The sequence below is a fragment of the Lemur catta genome, chromosome 15 (assembly GCF_020740605.2).
Source record: "Lemur catta isolate mLemCat1 chromosome 15, mLemCat1.pri, whole genome shotgun sequence".
Taxonomy (NCBI): Eukaryota; Metazoa; Chordata; class Mammalia; order Primates; family Lemuridae; genus Lemur; species Lemur catta.
Window position 1 is genome coordinate 10762361 of NC_059142.1, and position 16782 is coordinate 10779142.

The 16782-nt window shown below is 50.5% G+C and overlaps 2 protein-coding genes and 2 non-coding genes across 6 annotated transcripts; 1 reads left to right on the forward strand and 3 right to left on the reverse strand.

Annotated features, from left to right (window-relative positions):
- Positions 1-6700: 6700 nt before the first annotated feature.
- On the reverse strand, positions 6701-6804 carry LOC123621426. Its single transcript, XR_006729150.1, has one exon. It is a non-coding gene; the product is annotated as a small nucleolar RNA U13 (small nucleolar RNA).
- Positions 6805-7156: 352 nt separating this feature from the next.
- LOC123621375 lies at positions 7157-7220 on the reverse strand. The gene has a single exon (XR_006729105.1). It is a non-coding gene; the product is annotated as a U7 small nuclear RNA (small nuclear RNA).
- Positions 7221-10947: 3727 nt separating this feature from the next.
- On the forward strand, positions 10948-12405 carry RANGRF (RAN guanine nucleotide release factor). Of its 2 annotated transcripts, none has more exons than XM_045570223.1 (5): positions 10948-11170; positions 11265-11381; positions 11612-11768; positions 11858-11943; positions 12129-12405. In XM_045570223.1, the coding sequence occupies exons 1-5, from the start codon at positions 11094-11096 to the stop codon at positions 12250-12252; spliced, it is 561 nt and encodes a 186-aa protein (XP_045426179.1). In that variant the 5' UTR covers positions 10948-11093; the 3' UTR covers positions 12253-12405. The 2 variants fall into 2 exon arrangements, with proteins under 2 accessions (XP_045426179.1, XP_045426180.1); XM_045570224.1 differs by having other exon boundaries at positions 10961-11170; positions 11612-11747.
- Positions 12378-16442, reverse strand: SLC25A35 (solute carrier family 25 member 35). 2 transcript variants are annotated; one of them, XM_045570220.1, is made up of 5 exons: positions 15481-16442; positions 14207-14272; positions 13624-13776; positions 13144-13278; positions 12378-12980 (listed from the first exon to the last, which is right to left on the reverse strand). In XM_045570220.1, the coding sequence occupies exons 1-5, from the start codon at positions 15853-15855 to the stop codon at positions 12807-12809; spliced, it is 903 nt and encodes a 300-aa protein (XP_045426176.1). In that variant the 5' UTR covers positions 15856-16442; the 3' UTR covers positions 12378-12806. The 2 variants fall into 2 exon arrangements, with proteins under 2 accessions (XP_045426176.1, XP_045426177.1); XM_045570221.1 differs by lacking the exon at positions 13624-13776 and having other exon boundaries at positions 15481-16434.
- Positions 16443-16782: the final 340 nt, after the last annotated feature.

Consider the following 16782-nt stretch of genomic DNA (forward strand, 5'->3'; position numbering starts at 1 on the left):
AGCCACACAACCCCATCCTTGCTGGCCCCTGACCCAGCTCCTATCATCCCCCAACCCCTCTTCCCCAAGGACCCTCTAGCAAACCCTACAGGCTAGCTCTGCCCCTCCTTCCCTTCATGGAAAACCAGCTGAGAACCACTTCTGCAGCCCTCCAGGTGGTGGCTTTTATTCTCAAACCCCACGTTTCATCTCCCTCAGGCTGGGGAGTTGGAGTTGGGGTCCTCCCTGTACCATTTCCAGACTATTCTCCACCCAATTTGAAGAAAATTGCCCACTTTAGGCTCAGGCCAACCTACTATATCCCCTCTACCCTCTTCTTTGTGTGCTACCGGCTTCCCCATCACTCCAGGTGGCACGTGGAAGAGGCTACCAATCCAATTGGTCTCCAATATCCAGTTCCTCCCTCTAGAAAGAGAACCATCCTGTATTTTAGCTGTGTTTGCAGCTGCTGCAAATAAACATCTGCCAGCTTCCTTTCCAGCTATGATTAAATTCCGGCCAATGGAAGAGGAAATGATGTGTGTAATTTCCAAGTGTTCTTGAAGGGTGCATGCTCCTTTTCCTCCATTCTTGCTTTATGCTCTCTGGAATGGAAACATGACAGCTGGAAGTTCAGCAGCCATATTGGACCATGAAGTAGCTTTGTGAATTGGTGCTATACAGCTACAAGATAGAAGGAGACTGGTTCTCTTGACACAGGAGAGCCTTATGAGCCCCGGAAACGCTATCACTGGGTGTCCTGAATGTAGAACACAAACTTCTGTCTAGCCTAAATCCAATTAATTTTGGTGTTTTCTGTTACTCGTAGCCAAACCTTATGGCATTCGACCATTCCTAGCTCCCCCTCATTCTTCAAGGGCATTAGCCCCTGGCTCCCAGTCTTGCTCTCCACCTTAGTCCCTTCCATTGTCTTGGATTCACGTCAGTGACCATCTAACACTCTGAACATTCCTCCAATGACTTCCATTCCAACTCAGCCAACCACCTCAGTTGGATTTTGTCATCACCCATATCTGCTCCACCTCCAGACTAATTTATTCAAGCACCCTTCTGATCATAACCTCCTTTTTCATCTATAGTACTCTGAGATTTCAAAGTCATCAGGACCTCTGATACGGTAACTACTTTATCCCAATCTATCACTCCTTTTCCTTCTTCCCTCTTTTGTCCAACTTCCAGTAACAGCCTTTCTAATGCCTTTCAGCTTGACCCAATATCTTCATCATACCCACTGAGCAAAATCCTAACCCACCAGTTTTCTCTGACAGAGCAGGCTGTCTCAAATTCATCATTACTCACCTATGGGGGAAGCAGAGAATGGGAATGGGAAGTAGAGATAAAAGGTAATAAAGAGAACACTCAAGTGGACCTTCAATGATAATATGACAGCCAGGTGCAGTGGCTCAGGTCTGTAATGCCACCACTTTGGGAGGCTGAGGTGGGAGTTCCAGACCAGCCTGGGCAACATAGTGAGACCCCATCTCTACAAAAAGTAAAAATTAAAAAATTAGCCAGGTGTGGTGGCTTATGCTGTAGTCCCAGGTACTCAGAAGGCCCTTGAGCCCAGGAGTTAGAGAGGCTGCAGTGAGCTAAGATTGCACCACTACACTCCAGTCTGGGTGACAGAGTGAGACCCTGTCTCTAAAAAAATAATAGTTTTTAAAAAGAGAATATGGCTGGGCGTGATGGCTTATGCCTGTAATCCTAGCACTCTGAGAGGCCGAGGCGGGCGGGTCGTTTGAGCTCAGGAGTTTGAGACCAGCCTGAGCAAGAGAGAGACCCTGTCTCTACTAAAAATAGAAAGAAATTATATGGACATCTAAAAATATATATAGAAAAAAAATTAGCCGGGCATGGTGGCGCATGCCTGTAGTCCCAGCTACTCGGGAGGCTGAGGCAGGAGGATCGCATGAGCCTAGGAGTTTGAGGTTGCTGTGAGCTAGGCTGACGCCATGGCACTCTGGCCCGGGCAACAGAGTGGGACTCTATCTCCCAAAAAATAAATAAATAAATAAATAATAATAATAAAAAGATAATATGACATGAACAGAAGAATATGATGATCTCAATTCTCTGTATCTGAGGTCCAAGAACAAAACCATACAACATCCACACCTAATAATCAAGTCCTGTCCTTCCTATGGGTCTCAGGTGAGTCGATAGCCTTCTGCTCAAATCCTTGCTAGGTACAGGAAGTTCTTAAAGTAGCACCACATACCTCTTTTCTCAGCTCAAATCACTGTTGTACTTTCTTTTTCACCATTGCAATTTTATATTTAACTATGTTTCTTCATCAAAGATCTGTCTCCCCAGTAGATACAAGCTCCATGACACTAGGCAAAGTGCCTAGAACCTACTAGGTGCTCAATAAATATATGTTGAACAAATAAATAAATATGAATTGAAAGTTAGTAAAGATTGATATACATTTTTCTCCTTAATAGAAGAGTGAATTAGTGGATTGGGTTCACAGGTGGTTTGGCTTTACACATCCTCTCAAGCATTTCCTGTTTTTACCTAATTTTTCCAGTCATTCAAAGTCACAAGCTCTCTTAGTTATAGAGGTGCGGTCTTGCTATGTTGCCCAGGCTGGTCTTGAACTCCTGGTTCCAAGTGATCCTCCCGCCTCAGCCTCCCAAATTGCTGGGATTACAGGTATGAGCCACTGTGCCCAGCTTAGACAAGTGTTTGTTATCAAGCCAAATGAAGGACACTGGTTTAATGTTAGTGGAGAGACAGGGAGAACCAGTAAGTTGGTTTTCTTTCTTAATTTAACACCTTCCTGGGAGCCAACAGGGCCCTTCAAATTCACAGAAGGAGACACAGCACTGAACTGAGCGTGCATTACTGTCACCTTCAGTTGGTGGAAGGAGCACTACTGGTGAGGGGGACAGGGAGGCAGCAGGCAGGGGCCCGGCACAGAGAGGGAGGAGTGCAGGCAAGGGGGCCCAGATAGGACCACCTGGTGGGGGCTGCCTTCTCCAGAGAGGCTCCCAACAAGGGCACCCTCTGCTCTCTTACAAGCCAGCCCACCAACAGGCTTCCCTCCAAATCATATCAGGGACACCATGCTCCAACCAATGTGTGGGCAACAAGGAGAGACTGGAAAGAAAGGAGGTGGGCATCGGGCAGTGGTCAGCCCATTGGAGGGATGTCTCCCACAGAGGTTGGGCTGTCAGAATCCTGGGGTCTGGCTAGCCATGGTTCCCAGCACCTACTACATTCAAGACCCTGTGGTGTTGGAAACCAAACAAATCTTCAGTCTGTCCTTGGGCACTTGGGGAAAGCAAAGAGTGAGATGTTGGAGACCCCACAACTGCTGCAGGGGGGCCCAGGTCTTTGTGTCTTGTCTCCGTACAAGAAAACTCTGTGTGAGCAGCTAACTAGGAGTGCCTGCAGCATTGGTCCACCCTCCCCTGTGCAGGAATGGGTTTGTGCAGAGCAGCCTGATGCTACAGAATGGGACAAAGCACTGTGAAAGAGGGCCCCACCCAGTCTGTCACTCCGGTAAATACATGGTCAAGGGCTTTGTCCTGGGGAGCACACATGAGGGAGACAGACTTGAAACAAGTGATTTCAATCAAGTGCCTTTTAGGGGAGACTCAGGGTACCACAGGAGCTCAGACGGGATGCAGCCCTGATCAGGGAAGGATTCCCAGGGTAAGCTGAGACCTGAAGGGTGTGCAGCAGTTTGTTACACAGAGAGGGTGGCACTCGAAGAAAACAGAACAATATTTGCAAAGCCTCACAGGTGAGAGACATGTAAAGAAAGTGAACAAAGGTGAGCGAGCCAGCCTGGAACAGTAAGTACAAATAGGAAACAGGACAGGCAAAGTCAAAGGTCTAACAGACCATGTTAAGGAATCTGGACTTGATCCTAAGAGCAATGGGAAACCATTCGAAGGGGTTGGGTTTATATAGGGGATAGATGTAAACAGAGCTATATTTTTTTTTGTTTATGTTTTGTGTGTGTTTGTTTTGTTTTTTGAGACTATGTAACAGAAGTAAGGCCTGAAAAAAGGACAAAATGTATTACAAGTTGTCTCTTTAACTCCCCTGCACTCCCTTTCAGAATTAAAACCTGCATTCCTGCTGGAAGGCAGTGATCAGAGGGACAGAGGGGTGTCCTTTGTTCTTTGTACCACAGGAGATGGCTCAACGGAATCTGCCAGACAGAGGTCACCAGACTGTCTTCACCAGAGATGCTATAGTTAAACAGCAATAACCTAAAGCTAAAAACTCCCTATAAAAGCTCTGTATTTCTGCTTATAGTTAGGACAATGGTTCTTTAAGATGAGAGTCTGCCATCCTTATTTGCCAACAAATTAATACACTTCTCTTTCCTTTCCCTCCAACCACTTGTCCTCATTCTTTCTTTGTTCAGCCGTGGGGACAAGAACTTAACTTTCGGTAACAACGTGTCACTCTGTCACCCAGGCTGGAGCACAGTGGTGCATTCATAGCTCACTGTAGCCTCAAATTCCTGGGCTCAAGTGATCCTCCTGCCTGAGCTTCTCAAGTAGCTAGGACTACAGGCACTCGCCACCATGCCATTAATTTTTTAAAAAATTTTTTTGTAGAGACAGTGTCTTGCTCTGTTGCCCAGGCTATTCTTGAACTCCTGGCCTCAAGCAATCTTCCTGCCTTGGCCTACCAACATGCTGGATTGCAGGCATGAGCCACCGCACCCAGTCCAGATCTGTGTTTTTAAGAGATCTCTCTGGCTGCAGAGGAGGAAGGCAGGAGGGGATGTGGGAGTCAGGAGAAAGCTGTGACATCTCCAGGCGGAAGTAACACTGGCCTAGGCTAGGATAATGGCAGTGGAGGTGGAGAGAAATGGAAGGATTCAAGAGACCTTAGCAGGTGGGATCATCAGGAACTGGATGTGGGAGGAGAAGGAAGGGAAAGAGTAACCAATGATAAAGCCCAGTCTTCTTGCTTGAGCCATTGGGTAGATGATAATTTCATTATCCATGCTAGGAACACATTTTGGAGGAAGATGATGTGCTTTACTTAGATTGTGTTGAGTTTGAGGCATCAGTGGGACATGCAAGTGGAGGTTTCCAGGAGGCAGTCAGCATAGATCTGGTCTCTGCTAACCTTACTTAAAAAAAGAGAGAGAGATCTGGGATGGAGATGAATATTTGGGAGGCAAATATTCATATCCTATGTGGATGAGTAAGGTTATCTAGGGGGACTGTGCAGGCCCTCGTGGCCAAACATCTAAGGGGTTGACAGAGAAAGAGGAGGCTGAGAAGGAATGGCTATACTAACCTAACAATCTAACCAGCTGCCCAGAGATCTGAGGCACTAGAAGGGACAAGTGGGCCAGCCTGTCCTGCTCCTCCACAGCTCCTCTCTCCTGGATCCTTTCCCCACTTAGTGCACTTTCCCCACTTTCCCCTCCCCACTCCCGGACATCCCACCTGCCTTGGATAAATAAAGCAGATGAAAAGAACTAAATTAGGCCAGGCATGCGGTGTGTCACACCTGTAATTTTAGCACTTTGGGAGGCCAAGGCGGGAGGATGGAAGGATCACTCGAGGCCAGGAGTTCAAGATTATGGTGAGCTATGATTGCACCACTGCACTCCAGCCTAGGCAACATAATGAGTCCCCATCTCTACAAAAAGTAAAAAAAAAAAAAAAAAAAAAAAATAGCTGAATGTGGCAGCATGCTCCTGTAGTCTCAGCTACTTGGGAGGCTGAGGTGGGAGGATGGCTTGAACCCAGGAGTTGGAGGCTGCAGTGAGCTTTGATCACTCCACTGCATTCCAGCCTGGGTGACAGAGCAAGACCGTCTCTAAAAACAAAACAAAACTAAGGGTTGCCAGAACCTAGTTGGGAGACTGTGCAACTCATTTGGAATGCGGTGGGGATGCGTGCTGTGAGCTGGCTCCAGACACATATGAAGAAATGTTATAGAGCACCGGCACATGGTGCAGTCGTCCCTGCCACACTGGCTAGTGATAAGCCTATAATGAAAAAGGATGAATGGTAGAATCAGAGAAACTGGACTTCGCTGTTGGGAAGTAGGGGACAGGGAGTAAAGTGTCCAGTCTTGTGACTTAGGGGCAAGAACAGAGATCCTCTCCCCTCTTTACCCTCCAATTCCCTATTTCTGTCTTTGGTGTCTCCGTTCTTCTTGGCCAGGCCTCCGTCTTTGAACCGGCTCTTCATTCTTCCTCCACACCTTGTGGATAACCCATATTACTGTTTCCCTTGCTTAGTGCTTATCATGGCTTCATTTTCCCTCTCCTACCTGCGGCAGTTTAGTGCAGACCCTCATCCCTCCATATGTACTGCAATACAATTCTGGCACCACCCCCCGGAGTTAGTGTCCGACCCCACAGGTTAAGGGCTCAGATTTCCACAAGACTGCCCTCACTTCAGACACCAGCCACAAATCTTAGAGGTCCCCAGGTCAGCCACACTTTGGCTATCTGTTCAGGGGTTTCCACAGTCCCCACAGGTTCAATAATTTACTGGAACAACTCACAGAACTCAGGGAAGTGCTATACTTACAATTATAGTCTTATTATAAAGTATAGAAATAGGCAAGGTGGAACATGTCCCAGAATCTGGGCTTCCATGTTCTCTCTCCAGAGAGTCAGGGTGTGTCACCTTCTGGCACATCGTTGTGCTCACCGACCAGGAAGCTTCACTGAACTTCAGTGTCCAGAATTTGTATTTTTTTTTCACATCAGACTGGTAATGTGCCCATGTTGTAACAAGGTTTGAGAGAGGCACTTCTTACACATGAGTTTAAAAACCCAATCGTCACACTTAGGATTCATAAAAGGATCTCTATTTTTTTTAGAGCAGGATCTTGCTCTGTCACCCAGGCTGAAGTGCAGTGGCATGATCATAGCTCACTGTATCCTTCAACTCCTGGCCTCAAGTGATCCTCCTGCCTCAGCCTCCTGAGTAGCTGGGACTACAGGTGCACACCACCAAGCCTAGATAATTTTTCTTATTTTTAATTTTTTTGTAGAGATGGGGGTCTACTGTGTTGCCCAGGCTGGTCTTGAACTCTTGGCCTCAAGTGATTCTCTGGCCTTAGCATCCCAAAGTGCTAGGATTACAGGCATGAGCCATTGCACCTGGCCCTTAACTAGTCTTTTTTTTTTAAATTATTATTACTATTTTTTAATTTTTTGGCAGTTTTCCAGTGAGGACCGGAAACCCTGCTAGACAAATTCTAAAAAAGCTGTAACATTTCTTAACTAGTCTTATTGGTAAATAACTTCCTGTCTCTTAAGCAACATCCATTCAATAAATACTTATGGGCCAGGCCCTGTGCAACTCAGGGAAAGACAGACGTGGTCCCTGGCCTCCCAGTGTTCAATGCATTACAACACAGTGAGATGCCTTCAAGAGCCACAGGAGCCATAGGAGCCCACAGGAGAGCAGTTAATCCAGTCGTGGACATCTGAGGATAAGCTAGCCAGGGAAGAGGGGAGAAACAAAGTTCTTCACAGAGGACACAGCATGTGCAAATGCCCAGAGGCTTGGAAGAGGTGGACTCAATCAAGGGAGTGAGGAAAGTTCAGAGAGCCTAGCACACAGACTATGAGGGGAAAATGATGAGATACGGGGCTGGAAAGTTCCAGGGAGGGGACTGGGTGACAGTTATAGAATCATCCCAAACACACGAACACACTGGTCTTCCTCAAACACGACCTTCATGATATCAGGCCCTTGTTTAGAAATCTACTCTGGCCACCACTGATTGCCCCTGGGCATCTCTCCAAGGCAGCTTTCTCAGCTAGGGGCTAAGTGGGAGCACTGATGTCCATCCCATATCAGGGTGTGAGCTGCAGTTTGGCCCGAGCTCTGCCCAGTCAGGTTGGAGGTTCAGAAAGAAGCACCGTGTTTCACACATTTTTGGCTCCTCCTCTAGAGCCTAGTACAGGGCTAGGGACACATAATACTTCATAGCTGGGTTTCTTAACCTCTAGTCAATGAACTTGGAGGGGAAAAAAATCACATTTTTATTTTCAATAGCCTCTTAACTGAAATTTAGTACTTCCTTTCACCGTGATTGTAGATAACAAACCACAGTAATGTTAGCACTACCTATGACTCCGTCACAATAACTATCACAGATATTCTCACCTTACAGTTGTTGTGGATCTCTTTAACTATGTTTTATGTGCAACATTAGTTTCACATCACATTTATTATACCTGCTGCTAGATCTCGTTAATATAACAAAGGAGAGTTTTACCATATCAAACATCTGGGTTTTACATTTTGATATTTAAATATTTTGGTTTCCTTTGTATTCCTATGTTTTATGAATTTAAAAATATTATTCTGAGGAGGGGACCGTGGGCTTCACCAAACTGCCAAACGGGTCTATGGTAGAAAAAAGGTTACAAACCCATGCTTAATAGAAATATGTTGCCGTAACTCAAAGTCAAGGGGTGCTCAACTTTGGGTGTTGAGTTAACTCTCTGGTCTGAGTCCATCTCTTGGTGTCCTCAAACGGAGGGACTCTGGGACACTCGTCCCCAAAGCAAACAACTGCATGCAGGGCACTGGATAAAGGAATGTCCCAGAGAAACAGAATCAGTAAGTTGCAGGCCTCGTTCAGCCAACGGGCTGAGAGCCAGCCATACCCACACACCCTCCCGAGAAAGGTGGCTGCCAGCCAGCCATCTCGGTCTACTGAGCTTGTCCCATGATACTCATAATCCTAGCCACAGCCAGCTGGACCAGAGATCTCACTTGCATCTGGCTGGTGGACTGAGAAGTGGCCAGACAGGAGAGCCTGCCAAATGTGTGCTTTCAGATTGAACGGCAACTAATTGACCCAATTAGATTCTCTCTCTTGGGAAGCTTGAATGTGAACACAAGGCATGGATGGCAAGGGTCAGGGGTGTGGGGGTGCAGACAGTATTTGGGAGGGCCAGCAGAAGTAACAGGCACAAAGAGGTGACAGGAGAAAGGGATGTGGAGCCAAGAGCAAGGATTTGCTAAGTGAGAGTGGTCTTCCACCCCATCCTCCCAGAGGAGGTCTGGCCTCTAACCTGTCACTTCTGCTTCCTACCACCTGGAAGAGCCCACTGAGCCTCTCCCCCAAGAGCTCACAGAACTGTGCAAGGCAGCAGTCCCCAGCTGCACAAGGCTCATAGCAGAACACCAGACATACCAGAGGCCCAAAATGAGGAAACTGAGGAGGAGGGCTTTCTCCTCCGTCTCTCTAACATTGTTTCACCTCCTTCTGGCCCATGAATAGGCCTCCACATCTTATTTCCAGCACCAGGACCCTGTTAATTTCTGTGTCCTTGAAGGTCCCTCTCTAAGGACTTTCTACCTGCTTGACTGCTTCCAAAGCAGCCAGAGGTGGTGTTGCCCCTGGCAGGGAAGGGGAACAGATGGCAAGCTGGCAGAAATGCAGAGGGAGGGACAGAGAGGCCTGTCACTCCTCATGTGAGAGAGGGAGCATGGGGTAGACTCCTCTGGCCTGGCTCCTCTGGTTTCCCATAGCCTGGCTCCTTCTCTTCCTCTGGAGCCTAACACTCCCCTCCTCTCTAGAATTCCTCATGGAGCAACCCTAGTCCAGTCTCTTTCCAAGAATTAGATTTGCAGATTCAAATTCAACTATATCTACATCTTATTTCACCCCAACAGCCCTTTAGAGATAAGAAAATGAGGCTCAGAGAGAAGTCTGATGCTTGCAGTAAGAAATGAGGAGTCCATGCTCCTTCCCATGCTCTACAAAAACCCTGCACACCTGGCCAGTCACAGCTCCCTGCCACCCATCCCCACTCTACACCGCTACCTCCACTCTCACCTCCCCACACCCCCACCCCTGCCTAGCTGATATACTTGCATTCCCCAAAACATGCCCTCTCATCTCCAAGTCTGCTCCTGATGTTCCACTGACTGGCTAGAATACCCCCAGGATGTCCTGATGAATTCTCACTTTAAGACTCAAAAGTGTGCTCCACTGTTCCTACAGTAGGTGAGGTGCAGGGTCTGTGTCCTAATTGTATCTTTAGCCCTTCACATAGGGCCTGGCAAGGTTAAGGGCCCAATAAAATGTGCCCCTGGGCCCCATTTCACTAAATTGTTAGGGTCCAGAAGTATGGTCAGCACTTGGATGTAGTACGGCCTAAAATGAGAATCCTCTTGCCCAGTTCTTGGCTGGGGAGTAGGTGACCTCTAGAACCCCGAGGGCATAAGTGGTCTGCTGGGTTTCAGCCGTTGGCACTAAAGAGTTTATTCAATCGCTCAAGAGTATATACTAGGCCTGTTGTGCTCTAAACACTGCCAGGTGCTGAGGATCAAAGATGAAAGGAGAAATTAACTGGAAGGATATAGTTATGATAAAACTTTAAGAACACTCTAAAAATCTAAAAGAACAACAACAGAGGGTTTAATCCCTGCTTCAGTCCAGGTGCATGTGTGGGGAGGGGCGAGGAGCCGAGACACACACACCCCCGCCCAGACCAGACGGAAGATTTACGGGGGATTAGATCTCTAATCCCCGGGTTGGGTCTCGCTTTCAGGAAGGCATGAGGCCTGAATCCAAACCCGGACCCACACCTGGACCCATTGTTCCCCTAATTCCCAGCATCAGGACCAGGAATTATCGGTGGGGTTGGCAGCCCATTCGCCGTCAAGAGGCCCCGACAACATCCTGAAACTATTCTCCCCAGTCTCAGGGGACCTCGCCTACACAAGGGCCCCTACGACGAGCCACTGCCCCTCAGGAAAGTCTCAGGCGACCTTCTTAGAAGGTGCGACCCCTTTAAAGGGAGGAAGCTAGCGGCGCGTGCTAGTGACCACAAAGGGCGCCACAAATCTTGAACTGAGACCCCAAGCCCAGCATAGGCCGGCTGCGCCGCTGCGCGCGCTCCAAAGAGCTTGGCTTCTAGAAAAGCATCACTGGGCTCCGCACCCAAGGCGCAGGCGCCGATTGGCCGGCCCGATCACTGGGCGGGGCCAAGTCTTAAAGGGACCGGGAGCTAAGCAAGACCGGAGGTGGCGGTGGCAGCTGCGAAACCCAGGGAGGGGATGCCACGTGACCTCATGTGGGTTTCTTTTAAACCTCTCTAATGCCTATACTCTAGTCTCAGGCCCATGGAGCCCACAGGAGACTATCCACTGTTCGGGGGCGCCTTTTCCGCCATCCTCCCCCCCGGGGCCATTGATGTAAGGTGAGAAGGCCTGGGCGCCGGTGGAGGCCGACTGGGTGGGTTGCGGGAAGAAGCTGGGGTCCACCAGGGTCTGACTCGACTCGACTCCCTCCAGCGACCTCCGACCGGTCCCAGACAATCAAGAAGTTTTCTGCCATCCAGTGACGGACCAGAGTCTGATCGTGGAACTTCTGGAACTGCAGGCCCACGTGGGGGGCGAAGCGGCTGCGCGGTGAGGGAAGGGGCCCACGGCTGGCCAATGGGAGGGCCGGAGCCGAAGTGGGCGGGGCCTGCGGCCAACGGTTAACAGGGCAAGGAGAAATCCAAGGGCCATATACTTAGTATGCCCCGCCCCCTCCGCCCCGGCAGTGAGGGACGAAGTTGAGCGACGCCTAGGACTTAAGGATGCTCCTGGAGAGGCGGTGAGAGATGCCCCTCTTTGACCCTGCTTTCCCACCCCAGGTACCACTTTGAGGACGTTGGCGGGGTGCAGGGGGCTCGGGCTGTGCAAGTGGAGTCTGTGCGGCCTCTCAGTTTGGAGAACCTGGCCCTGAGGAGCTGCTGTCAAGAAGCCTGGGTCCTCTCTGGCAAGCAGCAGGTAGCTAAGGAAAACCAGCAGGTGAGGGGCCAGGAGTGCGGGATGTCTTGGAAGGGTGAGGAGGGTGACCATAGGGATCCAGGTAAACGTCCTCACTCTGGTCCCTTTAGGTAGCAAAGGATGTGACACTGTATCAGGCGTTGCTGCGGCTGCCCCAGTACCAGACTGATCTCCTGCTCACCTTCAATCAGCCCCCGTAAGGAAGAAGGAAAGGGCGGGTGTCTCCCGACTGGGTCCCCAGGAGAATTGGGCTGGGAGGGGCACAGCAGGGAGATTGGCTGGTGGGGTCCTCCAAGGAAGCAGGAGTGGGCCAGAGGTTTAGGGTCACAGATACCTTAGGGCTGGATGATGTTCTCTCTCACTCTCTTCCCCCACCCCAAGCCCTGACAACAGGTCATCCCTTGGCCCTGAAAGTCTGTCACCTCCACCCTGGAGCCTGGGTGACTTTGAACAGCTGGTGGCCAGTCTGACCCTTCATGATCCCAACATCTTTGGTCCCCAGTAAAGGTGCTGAAACACTGCATGATGCTACTGAGGACTTGGGGGCCCGGTTCTGTGAGGGGGAAAAAGAGGTTGAATATCTGGGTTTCCTCTTATTTCTTCCCTGTACATAAATGTAAGACACCTCTCTGCAGAAATAAACTTGCTTTATAACCAATATAATCTCTATGCATTTGCATCTAACAAGACACACAGGTCCCCCAGTTCCCTTTGGTCTTAGAGGCGGGGTAGTTTAAAGCTGTGCATGGGAGCAGGAGGGACCCAAGGCTGGCAATGAAGAGGGAGGAAATACACTTTGGAGTGACTGGTTCAGCCCTGAGAGAGGAGTGTGAAGTGTACAGGAGGATGGGTAGGGAAGGTTTAAAGCAACACCCATGGAAGGGAGGGAAACTATGCTTTGTAGTGATTGAACCCTGAGAACACAGATGAGGAGTGGGGTTGGCTGTCCACTTTGGATGGATGAATGGTCACCTGGTCAGTAGTCAGTCACCAGGACATAGTAGTGGAGGCACAAGTGTCCAAGGAGTGCCGATTTGGTGGAGTGTGGGAGAGTGGCTGTTATTTCGTGTACATGTAGTACAGGGAGCGCAGCTGGTCCCAGAAAAAGAGGGAGAGGATGGTGTGGGGTCCAAGGCGGAAGTAGGAGGCACCTATACCCTTGTACATGCCCAAAATTCCCTCTGTCCGTGCTGTCTGCAGTAGAGCATCCAGAATCCCCCGGTACATGAGGCCCTGAGAAGACATCAGAAAGGGAGAGCACAGGGAAGGAGCTTGTCAGAGCCCACCAGGGGCCTCACCTCTGCAGGCTGCATTTTAGGCTGTCCTACCAGCACCCACAATCTGCTTCCCCACCCGCTGCATCCCTGCCTGCCTGCATCCCAGAGCACTTCCTTACCTTGCCCTGTGCATCTGTGGGCTGGTTGTAGAGCCTTGTGCTGGCCACGTCAAAGGGTGTCATGGCCAGGACCACTGCAATGCCACTCACCATGGCAGCCGCCAGAGCCACCTTCCAACTCTGGGGAGGAAAGACCTAAGTCGGGAGAGAAGAAGAGCTTTGTTAATCAGCTAATCATTCAACCCCTAGGCACAGGACAGGCCCTGCCCTGGGGATACAGAGAGCTGGTAAAGCAGGGAGCTGACATTCCACAATTCTAACACAGTGTGATAACACAGTGAAGGAGGAAGGCCAGGGTGCCCCTTCTAGGAGGAAGTGACAGTAGAACTGTAGGAACAGTCTAAAGAGTCAGTGACTCCCAAGCCCTCTTGCTGCTCCCTCATATTTGAATGTTGGCACCATCCCCGCCAGGGCCCACCTCAACTTGCCCTCCCCCTGCCCCCACTTCCCAGATGGCCCCACCACTTTCCTGGGTAGTACCTCCCACTGGCTCAAGAGGTCCTTGGTGGATGAAAAGGTGCACAGCTGGGTGGAGGAACCGGTGATGACTCGGGGCAGGCCGCCCAAGGCCCCACGCCACAACCCCACCAGCCCATGTTTCTGGCCAATCTGGGTTAGCGCCTGAAACATGCCCTGGTGGGGGGAAGACCATGGGGGTGGGCTTCAGTCACCCCAGCATCAGGGGCTGCCACCTCCTAACACTGTCAAAGATGGGTCCTTAACAGGTACCTGTTGTCCAGACAACCAGTTCAATGTGGGCTTAGAGACAGAATGTGGACCCTCGGTTGCCTACCACCCCATTGTCCCATCCCTCCCCACCCCAGAATAGGGGCAGGATGTATGGAAGTGAGGACACTAGCAGGTCAGGAGAAATGGGCAGAAGATCAGAGGAACTGGGGTGGACGTTGGAAAGAGTATCTGGGTGGGCTTCAGGGGCAGATTGGGACTGAGCTGATGGGTCGGGCAGAGAAGTGGCTGGGGCTGGAGTTGTTGGGGGCAGGCAGAAAGCTGGGAAGAAATGGGAGAGGATGGTAGGGACTCCAGTGTGTTGAGGAACACTCACCTGGTGCTTATACTGGTGTCCTACAGCAATATCTGAGGCTGCCTGGGCCTGTAGGTGTGTCTTCACCTGGGAACAAGAGAGTATCACAACCTCTGCCCCAGTGGCCTTGCTCCTGCCTCAGAGACCCAAATGCCTGACCCCCTCACACTTCCTCTAGGCTGTTCAGCAATGAATATCCTTTTAATCTGATAATTATTGTTGTTCCTACTTAACAAATTGATCATGAGACTCTGTGTCCCTTGGCTCTAGTCCCAGGGAGATGGATGTCCTAGCACTTCAAGACACCCAACCCCCTCCACATCCTCCTTCCCTTGGAGCTAGGAGTGAGGGATGGAGAGATTGGAGAAAGGCAATATTTCCTAAGACTGTTCATGTTAGGCAAGACCTGCCTGTCCAGCCTCTCATGCCAGCTCCCATTCCCAGACCAGCTGCCACCTCGACCATGCTGTCAGACCCTGGGCAAAACTTGCCTTCTGGCCCCCAATCTCCATAGGGGTATGTGGCTGTCTAACTTTAGAGAGAACACTGTCCCTGAATCTCTCACACCCTGGGAGTGAGACTAGACTGCTTCTCCTACAGAACATATTGCCTCCCAGTCTCTTCTGCTCTTAGGAGCTCTAGGCAGGGCCTAGTCCTAGCAATAAGCAGCTGTGTGACCTTGGTCAGGTCACTTTCCCTCTCTGGGCCTCAGGCTGTCAACCTTTCACCTATACCAGATAACTCAAAGGAGTAGATGGTGACATTGCAATTCTGTGATGCCCAGGAACTTCCTGATCCCTACACTGACTGGTGACATTCAAATTCCACATTCTACACAAACCCAACCTCAATATCAGATAATAATAATAACATAATAAAAGCAATACTATCAAATGCTTACTGTGTGGAAGATTTGTACTAGGGCTTTACATGTGTTATCTCATTCGTCTCCCTCAATCCTCCTAATAATCTCACAAAAAAGGCACAACAATTATTCCCATTTTACAGATGTGGCAACTGAAGCTCAACAACCAGTGATTTTCAATGCCAGGATTTAAGTTCTAGAGAGACTAATTCCAAAGCCCATAATCTTAATCAATAACATTCAATTGTGTTCATTGGATGGGTGTGTATAGGGCAGATCGGGAGACCCAAACCCTGTCAGTGCTCTCCTGATGCCCTTCCCTACTTGCAGAGGGACAGCACCCTGCCACCTATGCTCTTGTGGAGGTCTGGGCTCCTACCCTACACCAAGGATCTACCCTGAAGGCCCCAGGCAAGACCCCTCTTCTTACCATGTAGATGGGGCTCCCCACATAGGCTCCCATGGCCCCAGCCATGGCCCCAGCTGCTGCACTGCGAGAATGACTGAGGTTGCCTTCGGCCGTGTGCAGGTAGCCTCCAGACTCGACCAGCCCATAGGTGCCCAGTCGGATGCCATTCATCAGGAACTGATATAAGAGGGCAGGGGCCAGGCCTTTCTGCAGGGCAGCCAGGCCGTCCACCTTGCCGATGGTGATGAAGGCATGGAAGACATTTCGGTAGTGCCGCTGGTATGTGCCAGGGGCCTTCAGTTCTCCCTGCAACTGCATCCTGGTCTTCACCACCTCCAGGGGATTGGTGAACACACAGGCCCCGCAGGCTGCCAGACCACTCATCAAGAAGTCCATGGTGGAATAGCAGCAGCAGGAACTGGCCCAAGAGTAAGAAAGTCAAAATGAGTCTCAGAAAGGGGGGTCGGAAGTCAGGGGAAGACCTCAGTTTCAGCAGTACAATCTTCAGAAGGTTAGAATTTAGAAGTTTGGAGTCAAGGGTGTCAGGGTCAAATGTCAAGAGATCAAGGGTTAGCTGGATTTGGGAGACAGGAGCTGGTAAAGAGGGAAGAATGGGGAGTTTAGGAGACTGTGGTGAGAAGGTTATGGCGGGGCACTGTTGGTCAAGGGATTTGCGGTCAAGAAGGGGGAAAAGTCAGGAGGTGGCAGGTGGGATGCTTGGGCTACCGGGGCCCAGGGCATAGAGGAGGGAAAAGCAGAGTTGGGAGATGGAAGCTGGGGAGGCAGGAAAAAGAAAAGCAGCAGGTTAAGGAGGAAAAGGATCCGGGAGAAGATCCGGTGGCGTCCCCAGGACAACAACGAGATCTGAATTCAGGAAGGAAGTCGGGTCTCGGGCCAGGTATGCGTGTCCTCAGGAAACTACCGGAGCCCTCGACAGCTTCACCCGCGGTAACCTGCAGAGACCGGGCCGCCACACTCCAGCCTACCTAGCGCCGCGCCAATGGGGAGCCTCCGAGAGTCACAGCCGAGAGCCTCAGCCAATCAGCGCGAGCCGGCTTCGCAGCCAATGGGAGGCGCCCTCGGCGACCCGGCCCCCGGGAATGTGGGGAGAAGCAGTTGGAATTAACTCTCCGCGCCCCGGCACCTGGGGAGCAGAAGAGGTTGGACCCTCGGTTCATGGACGGACAGAGGCCGAGCGCAGAAGCAGCAGTCCCGCATTGGGCTGGGACGGAGGGTTCCCCTCCTTCGCCTTCTAGCCTGGGTCGTGACCGGGTGGGGTCGCCCAACTGCAGGTCCACGCCCTGCTGGATGCGGGTGCTGGGA

What these genes read in the sequence shown, in the direction of transcription:
- RANGRF (XM_045570223.1), top strand. Translation starts at nt 11,094, where the DNA reads ATGGAGCCCACAGGAGACTATCCACTGTTCGGGGGCGCCTTTTCCGCC. An exon ending in GGGGGCGAAGCGGCTGCGCG is followed by an intron (nt 11,382 to 11,611) that starts GTGAGGGAAGGG and finishes TTCCCACCCCAG; the next exon opens with GTACCACTTTGAGGACGTTG. An exon ending in CTCACCTTCAATCAGCCCCC is followed by an intron (nt 11,944 to 12,128) that starts GTAAGGAAGAAG and finishes CCCCACCCCAAG; the next exon opens with CCCTGACAACAGGTCATCCC.
- SLC25A35 (XM_045570220.1), bottom strand. Translation starts at nt 15,855, where the DNA reads ATGGACTTCTTGATGAGTGGTCTGGCAGCCTGCGGGGCCTGTGTGTTC. An exon ending in GACACCAGTATAAGCACCAG is followed by an intron (nt 13,777 to 14,206) that starts GTGAGTGTTCCT and finishes TCCCCCCACCAG; the next exon opens with GGCATGTTTCAGGCGCTAAC. An exon ending in ACCTCTTGAGCCAGTGGGAG is followed by an intron (nt 13,279 to 13,623) that starts GTACTACCCAGG and finishes CTCCCGACTTAG; the next exon opens with GTCTTTCCTCCCCAGAGTTG.